At 38.8% G+C, this 18,982-nt stretch overlaps 1 protein-coding gene across 3 annotated transcripts in view; it reads left to right on the forward strand.

Annotated features, from left to right (window-relative positions):
• MAGI3 (membrane associated guanylate kinase, WW and PDZ domain containing 3) overlaps window positions 1-18,982 on the forward strand; it is a 249,424-nt gene that overhangs the window by 168,284 nt on the left and 62,158 nt on the right. For all 3 annotated transcript variants that reach the window (XM_011285166.4, XM_045033309.1, XM_045033310.1), the window contains exons 4-6: window positions 555-764; window positions 6,974-7,148; window positions 10,516-10,595. In XM_011285166.4, coding sequence (XP_011283468.2) covers window positions 555-764; window positions 6,974-7,148; window positions 10,516-10,595 — 465 coding nt within the window. The remainder of the gene's footprint in view (window positions 1-554; window positions 765-6,973; window positions 7,149-10,515; window positions 10,596-18,982) is intronic.

Here is an 18,982-nt window from a genome sequence, read left to right on the forward strand (position 1 = left end):
CAGCCCTGTAGGAATAAATAAACTATGTACATGAAGTCAACTTCCTATCCTTAGTACAAACAGTATTAAAAAGTTGGATAATGTTAGGGGTGCCTGGGTGGCTCAGTCGGTTAAGTGTCTGACTTGGGCTCAGGTCAAAATCTCGTGGTTCGTGAGTTCGGGTCTCATGTCAGGTTCTGTGCTGACAGCTCAGAGCCTGGCGCCTGTTTCAGATTCTATGTCTCCCTCTTCCTCTGCCCCTCCTTTGCTTGTGCTCTCTCTCTCTCTCTCTCTCTCTCTCTCTCACTGTCTCAAAAATAACATTAAGTTTTTTTTTCTTTAAGTTAGGTAATGTTAGAAAATACATGGTAAAGGGCTCTTGAAAAATTAGTTCTTTCTGTTCTTTCTCCCTCCTCCACTCCTAAGAAGAAGTGTTTTGGCTTCCTTTTGGCCAACGGTGATCAATTAGAAGCCTCAGTATGAGATACCAGGGCAGAGACATACGCTGGGTCATATTGTTCTGACTCTCAATTCAACATCAGTTCTTTCAGCTTCTATTACTTTGTCCATTTCAGGAAACTTCTATGGAACTCCCAAACCTCCAGCAGAACCCAGTCCTTTCCAGCCAGATCCAGTTGATCAGGTCCTCTTTGATAATGAGTTTGACACAGAATCCCAAAGAAAGCGAACCACATCTGTCAGCAAGATGGAGAGAATGGACAGCTCTCTTCCTGAAGAGGAAGAAGATGAGGACAAGGAAGCTATTAACGGCAGCGGAAATGCGGGTTTGTAAATAGATGAGTCACTTCTAACTGATCTTCCGTATTGACTTTAACGTGACACTGAATTAGAAGTAGTAAAATCTATCGGAAAGTCTGTGTAGAGCAGGTGATGCAATTCTAATTTTTTTCTAAAAGGTTGTGTATGGAACCATCTGGCAGCCATCTAACAGGCTGAAGTGAGTTGTACCAAGTGGAAGTTTGGATAAGTCAATAATAAGCTGTCATTACTAATAACATGATATGCCATTACCCTGCGACTCGAAATATTTGAGGCTCCAAGATACGGGAATCCTGTTGGCGTGAGTCCTACTTTATAGGATAAGAACAAAATGTAGTTTTAAGACTCAGCCTTCAACTAAAAATGCAGGGGATCAGAAACATGCCAGTAAAAATTACCTGAAAGATTTGTTAGCAATATGTTGAATTTAAATTCTTAATCACCCAAAGAAAATTTGCAAACCTGACTCTCTTATTTTTCATTAAATGCAAAACCAACAGAAATTTAGTGGTGGAGAATCTTTTGAGCACCCCTAACTAATGTGGTTGCTTAGGAGATTCTTACCCTGCTAATTGAGAGTAGAAGTGGGAAGCCACAGAATTACAGCAGAACTAATTTTAGTGCTATTTATTATAATATTTTTATTCAAAACACTAGAATATGAGCTTCATAAGGGCTGGAAGTTTTGCATGCATCATTGTTGTATCCCTTGCACCATAAACCGTGCCTGGCACAAAGTAGGAACTAAAAAAGTATTTTATTGATACCCAGTAAATGAATGAATTTGATCACATCCCCAAATTTGCAGAACCCATTACCATATTATTTTCCCAAAGCCTCTGATGTTTTTCCTCATCATCTACTAAAATTTGCTGCATATATTGTATTGACTGTCTTAATATATTCATTTGTGTCCTCCAGAGTGTGAGTTCTGTTTTATTGTCCTAACATCTCACGTAGTTATGCCACATAGTATGTTTGACATTAATGACCCCAGTATATTTGGGTGTAGAGACTGAAAACAGGTCTAAAAAGGTTTAGGTGAATTCATGTCTAATTCTTTAGTGGATGCTAAGGGAACTCATCATACTCTAAGGGGAGCTTTGCTCTCCCACAAAATTAAGTCTGTTAACATTTTTAAATGTTTGAGACTGGGGTTAGAGACCATGAACCTGTCCCAATATAGGAACTTCTGTGTTCTTAATTGGAGGGTGAGAAATGTTCTGTTTTTACTCCTTTACGTTTATTTATTTTTTGAGAGACACAGACAGAGCACAAGTTGGGGAGGGGCAGAGAGAGAAGGAGACAGAATCCGAAGCAGGCTCCAGGCTCCGAGCTGTCAGCACAGAGCCCGATGCGGGGCTCGAACTCACAAGTCGTGAGATCGTGACCTGAGCAGAAGTCGAACACTTAACTGACTGAGCCACCCAGGCGCCCCCTGTTTTTACTTCTAATGAAGAGCCTTTTGGTGACCACTGCAGTTCCTCTAGAGAGAAGCCTGTCTGTAACCTCCATCGTTTTATGCTTGTCATGGAAGCCAGTTGTTAAACCAGATGTTACTAACTTTTTGATAGTAATGTTTGGGGCGCTTGGGTGGCTCAGTCAATTAAGTGTCTGACTTCGGCTCAGGTTATGATCTCATGGTCTGTGGGTTTGAGCCCCGCAGCAGGCTCTGTGCTGACAGCTCAGTCTGGAGCCTGCTTCGGATTCTGTGTCTCCCTCTCTCCGACCCTCCCCGCTCATGCTCTCTCTCTCCTTCAAAAATAAATAAACATTAAAAAAAATTTTTTTTTCAATAGTAAATAAAGGGAGTATATCCAAGAGTGGGAGGCAGTTTGTATACTATCACTTGCATGTGGATACCATAGGACACTTCCCCTGGATTATACACTTCTTTGTAAGAGAAAATATTCAGAATATTTTAATGAAAAAACAATAAAAGTCATGACGAAAAAGCCTTGGTCTTTTCTGAATTAATACTAACCGTAGTTGTTCACTTACTGAAAGTTGCGGAAATGTGCATTTGTGTGTTGCGATTGGGAACTAGAACTCCTGCCTTAAAAAATTGACAATTGGAGGGGAGGTAAGTAGGGAGAGAATAGGTAAAGATTTATTTGTGTATATACCAATGTGTATATTATTTTGTTTAACTTATTTTAAAGTTTATTTATTTACTTAGCACAAATGGGGAAAGGGCATAGAGAGAGGGAGAGAATCCCAAGCAGGCGCTGCAGTGTCAATGCAGAGCGTGACATGGGGTTCGATCTTGTGAACCGCGTGAGATCCTGACCTGATCTGAAATCAAGAGTCAGACGTTCAACTGACTGAGCCACCTAGGCGCCCCCTCCAACAATGTTGTATATTATTTTATATATTGCTGAAGAATTAATGTAAGAATGCTGATATACCCATGTAGGATGACATATGTTATGTAATAATGCTAACATTTTTTTTCTAAGGTGTTTACTATATGAACAGTATTTTCAAGTCATTGGCTATTAAGCAAACTCCTTTCCACAGTCACTTTGAACCATAATCAGAAAAGTATTAGAGATCATATATTTGCTTTTGCCTTTCTGCAAAATACTTCTATCCCAGGAATGTAACTCTCTTTCAGATTGATTTCCACATTGAGTGAGTTTTAATTTCTGTCACTTTTTTTTTTTTTTTTTTTTTGCCTGGAGAATGAATCCTGTGTTTTATTAAAACTATGCATTCAACAAATATTTATTGAGCACCTGCTAGGCTAAGTGCTAGGCATTTTTCTAACAGCTAGAAATAAAATACCGAACAAAACAGACAAAAGCCCCTGTCTTTATGAACTTTGCCTTCTAGTGGGAAGAGACAGAATTATCCAACATAGATGAATAGCATATATTAGAGAGTGCTAAAGAGAAAAAGCAGAGGGGGAAAAGGATAAAAGATAGTGGTGACCAAAGTTTGTGGTTTTAAATAGAGCGGCAGAAAAGATCTCACTGAGAAGAGGACTTTGAAAGAAGTGGGGGTGTAAGCTCAAAATATCTGGGAGAAAAACATCCCAACCAGAGGGAATTCTTAATACAAATGCCCTGAGGTGGGAGTATACCTGGAATATTCCGACAAAGGCAAGAAGACCAATATAGTTGGATACAGTGTGGACAGTGCATTATATGTGTTGGATGAGAGTGATGGAAGGGAATAAAATAATAAGCAGTGAAGTCAGTCAGATGATGATTGGGGGATGTGGAAACGTGTATTACATACGATCTTATAGGTCGTTGGAAGAATTTGGCTTTTTTAAAAAAAGAATTTGCTTTTTATTTTGAGATGAGAAACCACTTAGGGATTTGAGTAGAAGCATAACTGGATAAAACAGATTTTAATAAACTGATTCTTGCTTCGCATTGAAAATAGGCCGTAGGATGATGCGTCTGGGTGGCTCAGTTGCTTAAGTGTCTGACTTTTGATTTTGGCCCAGGTCATGATCTCACGGTTGTGAGAGCGAGCCCTGCATCAGACTCCACACTGAGCAGGGAGCCTTCTTGGGATTCACTCTCTCCCACTCCCTCTGCCCCTCCCCTGCTCTCACCCTCTAAAGAAATGAAATAAAATAGAATTAAATTAAATTAAAGAAAACAGGCAGTAGGAGGGCATGGGCATGAACAGCGATGCTAGTTAAGAGGTTGTAATTTAAGTGAGAAATATTGGTTTGGACCTGATTAAAGCGTGACAGGTAGGAAGTGGCCTGAGCCACTTACAAATGAGTAACATTTGCCGACAGACTGGATATGAGGCCCAAGAGAACAAAGATCATTTCATGGGTTTTAGATTGAATATCTGGAAGAATGGAGTTGCATTTATTGAGATGAGGTAGATTTAAAGAGGAGTCAGTTTGGGTTGGCAAAGGGTGTTAGGGGCTCACACTGGGGTATTTGAGCTTGAGATGCTCACTAGACAGCCAGATGGAAATGTCATGTTTGAGCTTGGATTTAAAGGTCTATGGCTGGTCTGAAGATGCATATGTGGACATCATCAGCATACGGCGTGTAGAGCTGTCATTGCAGAGTAATGACACTGAATGAGATCCACAAGAGAGTAAGTATAGAAAGAGAAGAGAAAAGGTCCAAAGACTGAACCCTGAGAAGGCCTCTAATACATGGAGCTCGGGGAGACTGAGAAAAGCCAGTGAGATAGAAAGCACACCAGGAGGGTAGAGTGTCCTGGAAGCCAGGGAAAGAGAATGATAAACTCTCAGATGCCACTGATAGCTCACATAAGATGGTCACTGAGAATTGATCATTGGATTTAGCTGTGTGCAGGAAACAAAGTCATCCAAATGAGATTAGGGATAAGGGAGAAGTAATGGTAGATTTAAGGAGAGGGAAGGTATGAAATGGTTATCTGGGAGAGTGGCAGAGTGAATGGACTAAAATTTCCTGTGATTATCATACATCGTTAAATGCCCTCTTGAGCTTAGTGGTCATAAATCAAAAGTGAACTAGTTAGTGTTGCCTGTATTCAGCTACATGTGCTGCTGTAGAGCAGGGGGAAAGATGTAAGCAGAGTTATTATTGTTCAGCTGGGCATGTATGATGAAGTAAGGTTGAGGCAAAGGAATCAGTAGTAATGTTTGTTTGCAAGGGAGCGATTATCATGCTTGATCATGGAATTTCAGTTACATGAGTAGGGCAATGAAGATACGATGAGGGACCATGAAAGGTAGTAGGTAGTATTAATGGATTATAGAACTCGTTTGGATAAAGGACAGTTGGAGTAGAAGTACTATATGTAATGATACCTAAAGGCTCTTCTAAGATTCTTGATTCCAAGGCATTGCCTACAGTTTGGAGCTGTTCTCTCATAAGTCTAAAAATGAGGTTTAAGTGCATGAATTGTGAATTCCCTAGACAGTAACCAAATTTTATTCTTACTTACGTTATGGACTCTGGGACTCTAAAAGGACTTTAATATTACCAACAGAATTACATTTAGCAATAGGAAGTCTGTTGAGTGTAATTAAAAAAAAACTAGTATTATTTTAAAGACCTGTGTTAAATGTGTATGAGACAGATTGGTATAGCTGTTAAGAGCGTGAACCACTTAGATTTGAAACCCAACTTTGTTTTTGTTTTTGCAGTTTGTCAAATACTCTTTTTTTTTTTCAACTTATGAAATTTATTGTCAAATTGGTTTCCATGCAACACCCAGTGCTCATCCCAAAAGGTGCCCTCCTCAATACCCATCACCCACCCTTCCCTCCCTCCCACCCCCCATCAACCCTCAGTTTGTTCTCAGTTTTTAAGAGTCTCTTATGCTTTGGCTCTCTCCCACTCTAACCTCTTTTTTTTTTTTTTTTTTCCTTCCCCTCCTCCATGGGTTTCTGTTAAGTTTCTCAGGATCCACCTAAGAGTGAAAACATGGTATCTGTCTTTCTCTGTATGGCTTATTTCACTTAGCATAACACTCTCCAGTTCCATCCACGTTGCTACAAAAGGCCATATTTCATTCTTTTTCATTACCACGTAGTACTTCATTGTGTATATAAACCACAATTTCTTTCCCCATTCATCAGTTGATGGACATTTAGGCTCTTTCCATAATTTGGCTATTGTTGAGAGTGCTGCTATAAACATTGGGGTTCAAGTGCCCCTATGCATCAGCACTCCTGTATCCCTTGGGTAAATTCCTAGCAGTGCTATTGCTGTGAAACCCAATTTTGCTATCATTAGCTGCTTGACCTTGACTGAAACCTCACTGTGCCTTAGTGTCCTCATCTATAATCTGTAAAACAGAATAGGAGGGATAAATAGTATAATAAATATAATTAATATTATATTGATAAATTATTAGAATTAGTAAATAATAAACAGGGTTGTTGTAAAGATTATGAGTTAAACTAGAGCCTGGAATTATAAAAGGACAGCATAAGAGCCACTGCAGCTGCTGTCGCTGGTAGTACTGTGACAGATATGTATTCACTATGTACTGAATTGATTCCAGTGTTATTTTTTGCTTCTTTCCCAGACGACATCAGAGATGCTATCCTGGGTTAATGTCACTTACTAAATGAAAAAAATTTAGTATGTTTGTCACTTCAAAAATTTTACAGCCGAACGTGGACATATTATACAAGGAAATTTGCAGTGAATGTTTGGCATTTTGTTAGAAGTGCAGAGAGCTGTCTGAAGAGAATGTAACTTTACCTACTTTGCACACTTTCTGTTTTGAATGGCAGAAAACAGAGAGAGGCATTCTGAGTCCTCTGACTGGATGAAGACTGTCCCGAGTTATAACCAAACAAATAGCTCCATGGACTTCAGAAATTATATGATGAGAGATGAGAACCTGGAACCACTGCCCAAAAACTGGGAAATGGCCTACACCGACACGGGGATGATCTACTTCATTGAGTAAGCAAATGTCTGTATCTCTTCTAACACGCTCCGTCACTGTGAGGCTTGTCTTAACATTTTTAAATTCTCATTTCACAAGGCTTCCATTTCTTTTATATTTCTTTAAAAAGATTGGGGCGCCTGGGTGGTTCAGCCAGTTGAGCATCTGACTTCAGCTCAGATCAGGATCTCCCCGTTTGTGAGTTCAGGCCCCCTATTGGGCTCTGTGCTGACAGCTCGGAGCCTGGAGCCTGCTTCAGATTCTGTGTCTCCTTCTCTGTCTGCCCCTCCCAACTCCTGCTCTGTCTCTCTCAAAAATAAATAAACATTAAAAATATATTTTTTTTTCATACAAATAACAGTTGATCCTAAATCTGATGATTTCCCTGGATGATATTTCATTTTTATTTGACTTGGATAAAGGAATCGTGTATTTGACTTCTGGTTTTTTAAAAACAAGAGGATTAAAAACAGGTTTGTCACGAATAATGAAAAATGTAGGAATGAAGAGTATTTTGCCTGGCTGTTTTTTTAAACTTTTGGTAGATTGGCTAACTTAACTTCATGAGCATTTCAAGAGTTACCATCATCTGGAGGGAGGACATATTTATTATCTGAGCTTAATATTTTCAGTTCTAGATGCATTCAAGCAGTGTAGTTGAATAATATAGGAGGGAACCATCGCTGATCCTCAGACTAATTGGTACAATATAAATTGATAAAACCTAATTTATGAGAAAGCACTATTAATATAAAATATATTTATAGAGATATAGAACCACATGTATTTGATCAGCCTAAACTTTTATATGGTTTAGACCAGAGAATAATATAATAAATGATTTTTATATCATCAGTATGAATATATGATTTTTTGGAAGTTTCATTGGGAAGCATTTTTATGTTCCAACGCAGCTGTCATTCTCATCTTTAAAATAATTTGCCCAGAGGTAGAATATGAATGCAGTGAAGTTATAGAGTATAACAGTTAAGTAACAGTTAAAATATTGAGGGCTGGATACTGCAGTCAAGGAACATGTACTTAAAAATGAATTAGGAGTGGGAGACTTGAATCTGTTTCTTCATTTGGTCCCAAATTCCACATCCTTCCCATAGAGTGAGCATCTTGCTTTACCAAGGAGATTTTAGTATTTAAAACATGTAGATTTTGTGTGTATTGTATTGTTTTTACCATATATGGTACATTATTACTTACATTATACACTTACATAAACGTTAATGACAAGGATTATGCAGAATAGAAAATATCAGGTATATTCTTCTCTGTGGATAATTTAAGGGGTTTTTCAAGGGTAATTTAAACTTTGGACTTTCATTATGATTTTAGAAATAAATCCCCAAGTAAGTTGTAGAGTCATTAGAAGAGGCTAGAGTATCTTTAGAAGCAGCGTATAAGACCTTGAATCTGACAGTACTTTATCCTGCAAATGGGGATAAAGTAGTAGATTACAGAGAGGGGAGAGAATTTATAAAAGAAATGCCTTTATGGTTGAATATTATTAAAATACATTAAAGACCTAAATATAAGACCTGAAACTATAAAACTCCTAGAAGACACAGGGGCAAGGTTTCATGGCATTGACTTTGGCAAGGACCTCTTGGATATGACACAAAAACTGCAGACAACAAAAGCAGAAGCAGACGAATGGGACTTCATCAAACTTAAAAACTATGCAGCAAAGGGAAGCAATCAACAAGTGAAAAAGCAACCTGCAGGATACGAGAAAATATTTGCAAACCACATATCTGATTAAGGGTTCATAACCGCAAGATAGCCAAATATTATTTGCTGCTACACAAAGCTCTTTTGTTTGCTATAGCTAATGTATTTGATCTTACTGCTGCTATTAAATCATGCATCTGTAAGAAAAGAATATTAATCTAGGTCTGTAGCTTTTAGCTGTCATGTTTTAGGGATAGCTCCTACAGGCATTTCTTCACCTTGGGAAATACTGGGTAAAGTCCTAGGAGATTGCCTACATTTGCTAACTTAACAATAAACATTTGGGGTCCTTGGAACCAAAGTGTTAAGCTTTTCTCAAGTAACAGTTGTGAATTTGGTCTAGCAAGATACATGCATGATTTTTTTTTTCCCTAACAATCTACATGCTGCTAAGCCTCTTTGGAGTCCTGATCCTTTTCATGTTGCTAAAATCTATTTAACTGGCTTAAGTGTGGAGAAACCATCTCTTTGACAGAATGGGTAACACAGTCTTTCTAGAAACAACCCCAGTTTCTCTGGTTCGATTATCCATTATTCAGCACACCCAAGTGTTTCTACCACAGTCTCCCAGCTGGTATCATACCTGGCAATGTGTAAGAAGGGGTTGCACACAGCCCTGGTTAGCTCAGGAGTTAGGAAAGGCATAGAAGATATGATTAATTCCCTGAAACCGTTGGCTTAATTTCCTAAGAGTAATTAACATACAGATTAGGGAGTTTATCTCATTATAAAGACATCAAGGAATGATATTCTCATACTACTTTGATAATAACTTCAATTTACATTTTGTTGTCTTCCTGTATAATTTCCTTCAGTTATTTCTTTCTTTAATATCCGCCTATTTCAGATGTTTAAACTATAACACTGTTTGTCTACACAGCAGTGCTACGGTTTGGGTTTAGAATTAGTATCTGCTGAATGGTGGCATTGCTCTTGGAAAGCGTCTGTGGCCTGCTTTCTAAAAAGGAATGCGTGTGAGGGATAGATGAGGGGAGTCTTTTGGTTCCTGCTTTCTTTTCTCTATTCAGCGTATGATCCATACCGATGAAAACTTTGTTTTGTAGAGTAGAGTTTAACTAACTATACCCATCATTTTTACTTCATGTCGCAGAAAGACGCTTGGGAACTTTTTATTTTGTTAAACTCTTATTTTAAAGAGCCCTTTTGAGGGCAGCGAATCTGTCTGTTCATCACTATCTTCCCAGCTCTCAGCACAATGCCCACACATCACAGGTACTCAAGAAATACGGTGTTCTTTTGAAGGGAGGAATTCAGCCAGCACCAAACAAGGGTTTTAGTGCAGCTTTTTCGACTGGATAATGCACAGGATGGGGCTGTGTCCCCACCCTTTGAAACATTTCTGACTGCTTAAATAAGCATCTGGTAGCCTGTACTTGGAATTTCACCCCTTCCCTACAGTCGTCTTTCTCAAATTAGTACCTCTGGCATTACCTTCCCTTTATGGCAATTTCAAAGTAGCAGACTGAGAAAGTAGGATTATCGAATCCGAGGTGTACAAACAGAGCCTGGCAGAGATAAATCCGCAAACATCATACCTTTTAGTCACTTTTGATCTTTGCTTTTGAAATACTGTTCTCCCTCTTTCTTTTACTGTTTCTAACTGAAATCTTTATTCTGCAGCCACAATACCAAGACAACCACCTGGTTGGATCCTCGTCTTTGTAAGAAAGCCAAAGCCCCTGAAGACTGTGAAGATGGAGGTAGAGATTCAGAAATCTTTTATACTGTACTTATCCTCTTAATCCCGCGTTGTTCTTCTTGCTTAGTGACTTTTCCAAAACCCTAAAAACCATCATGTGCAGAAGCACATAACCAATGGGTGGATATCGTACTCAGCTGACCCTGATAATTATGTCATTGCATCTAATTTTATGAGAGGCTTTATTTCTCTCTTTTTGAGGATTATACAGTGAAATCTTTTTTGAAAGTCTTAATAAAAATACATTGCCCTTTGTTTTACATTTGTGTTAAAGACAAATTTTAAAATTTCTAAACAAGTATTTTCATAAGTTAGATACATTCTCCACCACAGGGTAGCTTCATCATGGCTGTTGAACCTTCAAAAATATATTTAATTTAGTATCACTAGGACAGATATGCTATTATTTATGGCTACTCTTTCATTCAGTTTTTTAAATTTTTTTTTTTAATGTTTATTTTTTTGAGAGAGAGCCTGAGCAGGGGAGGGGCAGAGAGAGGGAGACACAGAATCAGAAGCAGGCTCCAGTCTCCAAGCTGTCAGCACAGAGCCTGATGTGGGGCTCGAACTTAGGAAACCTGAGCTGAAGTCAGATGCTTAACTGACTGAGCCACCCACGTGCCTCGGCTAATCTTTCATTTAGACTGTCAGTAGCAACTCAATGAAAGTCTCTAATGTACCCCAACCTGCCACTCCTGCCCACACACAATTTTTACTGCTTAGTAGAAAGATTTCTCTAAGAATTCTTAGATAATAATGCTTGCCTGTCTTATGTGTATTACACAGTGTCTAATAGTCTAGTCTTATACATAGATATAGAATTTACCCCAACCAAAATTGTTTGCTATCCCTTCTTGAATATAGAGTGAGGATGAATAAAATTTGCATTCATTTTGTATCACTGCATCAGAAATTATTTACCTTGGTTAAAAAAATAAAGGTGCCTTTATTACCTAAAAGGTAATTACCTTTATTACCTAAAAGGTACCTATCATTACCTTGGTTAAAAAAATAAAGGTGCTATGGGGTGCCTGGGTGGCTCAGTCAGTTAAGCATCTGACTTGGGTTCAGGTCATGATCTCATGGCTCATGGGTTCGAGCCCCGTGTTAGGCTCTGTGCTGACAGCTCAGAGCCTGGAACCTGTTTCAGATTCTGTGTCTCTCTCTTCTCTCTGCCCCTCCCCTGCTCATGCTCTATCTCTCTCTCCTTCAAAAATAAATAAACATTAAAAAAAGATGAATGGCTAAGAATGAGGTTCAGATAGTCCTCCTGTAGATTGAACTCCAATCTGTTTAAAAAAAAATTTACACATTTCATTCAGCATGATTGCAATATTAAAGGTTTTTCTAGGAACAACCAATTGGAAAATGGAATTATTTTAAAATTGTTTGCAATGATATAAAGAAAAATTACCTTGGAGCAAATCTACTAAAGATGTACAAACCTACTGAAAGACGCACGAGATAAACTGAAAACTACAAAACATCCCTGCAAGAACTTAATGAAGACTTAAATAATTAAGGAGATACACTGTGTTCATAGATTGAATGACACAGTATTGTTAATGATGTTCGTTTTCCCTAAATTGGTATCTAGATTCCATACAATCCCAATAAAAATCCTGTAAGTCTGTCTTAAAGAAATTGACAGGCCAGTTCTAAAATACATATAGAAATACAAGGCCCCAGTTAGCCAAATAGTCTTAAAAAGGGCAGAGGTAAGGGATGTAGGCTACCAGATTTGAAGAGTTAGTATAAAGCTCAATAATCAAGGCCGTGTGGTATTGACACAGGATAGACAAGCAGACCATTGGAACAGAGCAGAGCATCCAGAAATAGATGCACAATATGTGATCACTTAAACTGCATCCCAGGTGCCAATCAATTCAATATAAGAGGAGGATCTTTATCAAGTGGTGCTGGGAAAACTGTATATTCATGAGGAAAAATGAACTTCAACTATACCTGACTCCATACACAAAAATTACTTTCAGATGAATCAAAGACCCAATCATAAAAGCTAGAACCATGAAGCTTTTAGAGGGAAATTTAGGAGAATATTTTCATAACTTTGGGATTAGCAAAGATTTCTTATACAGACCACAAAAAACATGAGCCATAAAAGAAGAACTTGAGGGACACATGGGTGGCTCAGTCAGTTAAATGTCCAGCTCTTGATCTCAACTCAGGTTTTGATCATAGTGTCATGAGTTCAGGCCCTGTGTTGGGCTTCATGCTGGGTATGGTGCCTACTTAAAAAAAGACAAAAAGTAAAACTTAATAAGTAGGACTTAATAAACATTTTAAATTTTTATTCATCAAAAGACACCATTAAGAAAATGAATAGTCAAAGCCCCAGGTTTTGCAATATGTATCTGACAAAGGAATTGTATCCTGAATCTATAAAGAACAGTTATAACTCATTAATAAGACAAAAACCCAAAATTTAAAATGAGCAAAATACTTATTTTTTTAATTATTTAAAAAAAAATTTTGATAGAGCACAAATGGGGGAGGGGCAGAGAGAGAGGAGATACAGAATCCAAAGCAGGCTCCAGGGTCTGAGCTGTCAGAGCCCGACATGGGGCTCAAACCCACGAACCACAGAATCATGGACCTCAGCCGAAGTCCAAATGCTTAACCAACTGAGCCATCCAGGAACCCTTAAAATGAGCAAAATGTTTAAGTAGGCATTTCACCAAAGAAGATACACAAATGTCCAATAACCACTAGAAAATATACTTAACATCATTAGTCATTAGGGAGATGAAAATTAAAACCACAGTGATATACCACTTTATCCACTAGAATGACTATAATCAGAAAAAAAACAGATAATAACAAACGTTGGTGAGGATGAGAAGAAATGGTAACCCTTATAAGGTGCTGGGCAGATGTAAAATGGTACAACTGCTTTGGAAAGCAGTTTGGCAGTTTCTTAAAATATTAAATATAAATTTACCATATCTCCTCACAATTCCACTTCTAGGTACCTACCCAAAAGGAATGAAAACATATGCCCACAAAGACTTGCCTGTAAATATTCAGAGAAGCATTATTCATAAAAACCCAAAAGAGGAAACAATTCACATGTCCATCAGCCAATGAATGGATAGATAAAATCTGGTGTAATCATGTAATAGAATACTATTCGGCAATACAAAGGAATGAAATCATATACATACTACAACATGAGCAAACCTCAAAGTGTTTGTTATTCTGGGTGACAGAAACTAGATACAAAAGACCAACTACTGCATGATTCCATTTATATGAAATGTCTGGAATAAGCAAAGCTATAGAGGCAGAAAGTAGATTACTGGTGGTTGCCCAGCAGTGAGGATGGGAATAGAGATTAAGAGATTAAGAATATGAGGGATCTTTTTTTCCCCTCTTTGTAAATGTTTATTTTGAGAGAGAGAGAGAGTGAGCGGGGGAGGGGCAGAGGAAGAGAGAAAGAATCCCAAGCAGCCTCCACACTGTCAGCACAGAGCCTGACACAGGGCTCAATCTCGTGAACCGTGAGATCGTGACCTGAGCCAAAATAAAGAGTCAGATACTTAACCGACTGAGCCACCCAGGCACCCCCAGCATGAGGGATCTTACTGGGGTGATGGAAATCTTCTTAAACTGAATTATGGTGATGGTTTCACAACTCAGTTAATTATTAAAACTCATTGAATTGAATATTGAAAACAGATTAATTTTATAATATGCAAACTGTACTTCAATAAGGTTTTTTTTTAATGGCGAAAGAACTTGGACACTTGACTAAAGAAGACAAGAGAATAGACAATAAGGACGTGAAAAGGTGCTTATCATCATTAGTCATCACTACAGTGAGAGGCCATTCACACCTTGGAAGGGCTAGAGCCCAATACACTGAAGGGTACCAAAGATTGGTGAGATTGTAGAGCACCTGGAACTTTCACTAGTTGGTAGAGATGTAAAATTATGTGAACACTTTGGAGAACTTTTGGCAGTTGCCCATAGGGCATTGTCTCAAGAAAAATGAAAACATATGTTCCCAAAAAGACTTCACCTGAATGATCACGACAGCCTTATTCATAATAACACAGACCTGGAAACATCCCAAATATCCATCAACAGAAGAATGGATAAACAATTTTTGGTATATTCATGCAGTGAAATATTACTCATCAATAAAAAGAAAAAACTGTTGATAACACTCAACAACATGGATGAATCTCAGAAACGTTGAATAGAATAAGCCAGAACAAAAGAACGAGTACTCAATTATCCATTAATTAAAGTCTGAGAACAGGCAGACTCATCTTTGCTGCAAGAAGTTGGAAAATGAGGTGGGGAACCGGGAAGTGGGTGAATCGAAATAATTCTCTGGAGTAATGAATATATTCTCCACCTTGTTTGGGGCAGTAGTTAGGAAGGCATATGGCAGTTGCCAAAACTCTTTTATAATTGAGCATTTAAGATCTCTGTATTTTGTTGTATGTAAATTATTTGTTTATTTTTGTAATGTTTGAGAGAGAGAGCTCGAGACAGCGGGTGCAAGCACATGAGCTGGGGAGGGACAGAGAGAGGGAGAGAAAGAGAATCCCAAGCAGGCTCTGTCAGCACAGAGCCTGGCATGGGGCTCAGTCTCACAAACTGCGAGATCATGACCCGAGCTGAAGTCGGATGCTCAACCAACTGAGCCAACCCGAGGCGCCCCTAAATCATTTCTTATGACGTACCTCCCTTGTCTACAGGCTTTCATCAGTAAGTTCCGTATGGTGAAATCCTCTCCTGTAAAGGTAAACTAGAATATATAAGCCCAGAGAATTTTACTTTTTAAAGCTCGGAAATGCAGTATTTAGTCTTCTTGGGCATGTCTCTATTGCTCGTCTCCGTTTCCTTTTCCTGCCCACTGATTGTTGCAGCGCAGTTCTATGCCTTTTTCTCTTTTCCCTTGTATGATGTATTTCTTTTCATAGATTTAACCATTAATTTACAATAGCTGGCTGGCCCCCTTATTGACTCTCTAGTATTGTCCTGTTTTGGCTTCTGTTTCTGTATTTCCTACTGCATTTGAGACTTTTTTTTAAAATTGCTTAAGTAGCACTTCTAATAAACATATTTAAAAAAAATTTTTTTAATGTTTATTTTTGAGACAGAGGGAGACAGAGCGCGAGTGGGGGAGGGGCAGAGAGAGAGGGAGACACAGAATCTGAAACAGGCTCCAGGCTCTGAGCTGTCATCACAGAGCCCAATGCAGGGCTCAAACCCACGAACCGTGAGATCATGACCTGAGCCGAAGTGGGACGCTTAACCAACTGAGCCACCCAGGCACCCCTCTAATACACATATTTAAAACTTAACTGAACATCTTTCTCCTAAAGTCACCCCATCCCTCTTTCTGTCACAGGCACCGTGTTCATAATCATCTGGGCCAGAGGTTCAGAGTTCTATTTGCTTCTTCCTCACCTCTTGCTGTATTCCCTATATTGTTTCCAATCCCTGCTCCTCTTTCTTTGTTCAATATTTTGCCAATACATTATTATGAAAATTTTCCACTGTATAGAAAAACGGAAAGAATTTTACAGCAATTTACCCATCACTGAGATATTACCATGAACATTTTGCTCTGTTGGTTTTTTTACATAGCTGTCTATCCATATGCTTTTTCTATGTTTTCTTTTATTTTATACCTTCATCCTTCCAGTCACCACAAACTTGGATTACTCTTGGTCTTTTTCTCCAGTTATATATCCCCCTCCAATATATTCTTAACGTGAGTGCTCTCCAAAATGGTGGTGCTCAGATTGTCTATTGGTCTACAAGAGGACAATGTTAGAGCTTATTTTTCGTTATGCACCTACTGGGGGGGGAAATAAGTTTCTCTACTATTTTATACACACACTGGCAATGCATTCTTTCTCATTCTGTCTGTAGATTATTACATACAGTACCCAGAGTGTCTTGAGGGAAAAATGGACATAGCAGAAGTTGTCAGGGCACTGTGAAGTTTTACACGTTACTTGTGCCCAGTTAAGTGGATACGTAAGCTAGGTTACATAGTTTTTAATTCATAAAAATTGAAATGTGACTTAAGGATTTCGCATAGATACTGCCTGTTGAAGATAATACCAATATGCAAGCCCAAGTGACCAGTAAGTAAACAGAGCTGATACTTCATATACTTCATATGTGAGCTTTTTTAAGCCACGTGGAGATAAAATCACAATGATTATTTATTTAGTCTTCATCTCCTTTTTAAATTTGTTTTTTGTATGCTTTATTATGTACATATCTTTTAAAGATTTTTAAAAAAATATTTATTTATTTTTGAGAGAGAAAGAGAGTGCGAGCAGGGGAGGGGCAGAGAGAGAAGGAGACACAGAATTCGAAGCAGGCTCCAGGTTCCGAGCTCTCAGCACAGAGCCCGATGCGGGGTTTCGAACCCATGAACTGTGAGATCATGACCTGTGCTGAAGTTGGACGCTTAACCAACTGAGCCACCCAGGCGCCCCTTTATTATGTACATATTAGAGCAGTACATATATATTTATGAATAAACACATCTTGGAAGGACATTCGGCATGTTTGGCTGATAAGGCTACATGATCAAAAACCTTTGGCTACATGGGCTACAAATTCTTCTAAAATACAACTGCCTTATACCTGTCCCTTCCTCAGAAACCTATAATGGCTCTTACAGTCGCAGAATAAAATCTAAACTCTTTGGTGAAAATATTGAAGATTTTTTACAGTTGAACCATATTCTGCATTTCTTTTTTCAAACTATTTTCGCTTTTTCCAAAGTAATTTCATGTCATAAATACGACATAGTTGTTGTCTTTGCCTTTGCCACATGTCCATCTCTTTGGTCAGGAACAAGCCTTGCTCCCTGTGTTCACCTGGCTCATATCTACTGATCCTTCCAAGCTCAGTTCTAAAGTATAATTTCGTCGTAGCCTCCTCTTGTCATTCTCTGCAGGTCAGAATTAGGTGTTCTCTTCTCTGTGCTCAACAGTACCATGGGCACCTTTCCATTGTAGCACGTATTCCACTGCAGTATAACTAGATACATACATTCTATAAGAGCAGTGATTTTGTCTTCTTCATTTGTATATCCCTTCAGTAGGGACTTACATGTTTGGAAGGAGGAGAGGAGGAAAGGAAGGAAAGAAGTTACTCTGTCTTCCAGATTATTTTGGTCTCCTTGAAAATATTTTTTAATCTCTATGAAGTTCTGGGTGCAAGACATAAATAGGAAGTCTGTCTTCATTCACCAGGTTGGAGTCAATGCTGAAATAAGACCAAGGAATCAGATGGGTTAAAATGCTAGCTGATGAGTGAACCTGACTTTAGCTCTGCATCTGTATGGGCTTACTGGTGTTTTACCCCTGCAGGAGGCAGCCTTCAGCCCTCAATCTCTGTCTTCTGTACAGCTGGGGCCTCTTCCCCTAGGGCAGGCATGGCAAATCAGACCAGACTGCACCCTCTGCAGGCAGGCTGACGTGCAAAACAGCCAGGGAACTCAAGTCCTGAGCCAAGCATACTGAATCCATTCTCTGAAACTCACCAGTCAGATAAGACAGTCTTTCTTCCTTGGAGAAGAAAGTTAAGGGGCTCAGAGACACTGGAAACGTTTCTCCCTTTCTTTCCCCCTTCTATGGAAATTTGGAAAATTGAATGAGTCTCGCCCCCTGATGTTCTTTACATTAAGACCGACAATATGTCTTGGTCAGCCCAGGAACTAATAACTCCACTTGTTCCTTTTTAATTATTCCTTTTAATTATTCCAGAATAATTAATGATAATAATAGTGTCCCCTTTTACTCTCAAAAGTGGACAATACATTATATGGTCCTCCTAATTATATCTTTCTTAAGATCAACCACAGTTGCATTTAGTATAATAGGAATGTTCGAAACTTTTTTTTTTTTTTTTTAAGAGAGAGAGAGTGCACATGTGAGCAGGGAAGGGGCAGAGAGAGAGAATATCTCAAGCAGGTTTTATGCTCAGCACAGAGCCTGATGCAGGGCTTGATCTCACAACTGTGAGACCTTGATCTGGGCTGAAATCAAGAGTTGGATACTTAACCAACTGAGCTACCCAGGCGCCCCTCAAAACTTTTTGATGGAAGGTACTTTCCATCCCCACAACTAGATATGCCTTCCTAACATCACCTGTACTTACCTGCGGGAATCCCACGGTTTGGAACCCTGAGCCTGTTTGTTTGATGCTCAGCCAACCATTAGCACTTCCACTGTGCATCCTCCCGAATGGGGGAAACCGCCCCACAATACAGTATTTCCAGCTACACTATTTCTGACTTACATTGGTATTCTGCATTGTGCCTTGCAGACCAGATGCTGAATGAGGGGAAATAGTAATAATGATATCTTAAATGTAAATTTTTGC

The sequence above is a fragment of the Felis catus genome, chromosome C1 (assembly GCF_018350175.1).
Source record: "Felis catus isolate Fca126 chromosome C1, F.catus_Fca126_mat1.0, whole genome shotgun sequence".
Classification (NCBI taxonomy): Eukaryota; Metazoa; Chordata; class Mammalia; order Carnivora; family Felidae; genus Felis; species Felis catus.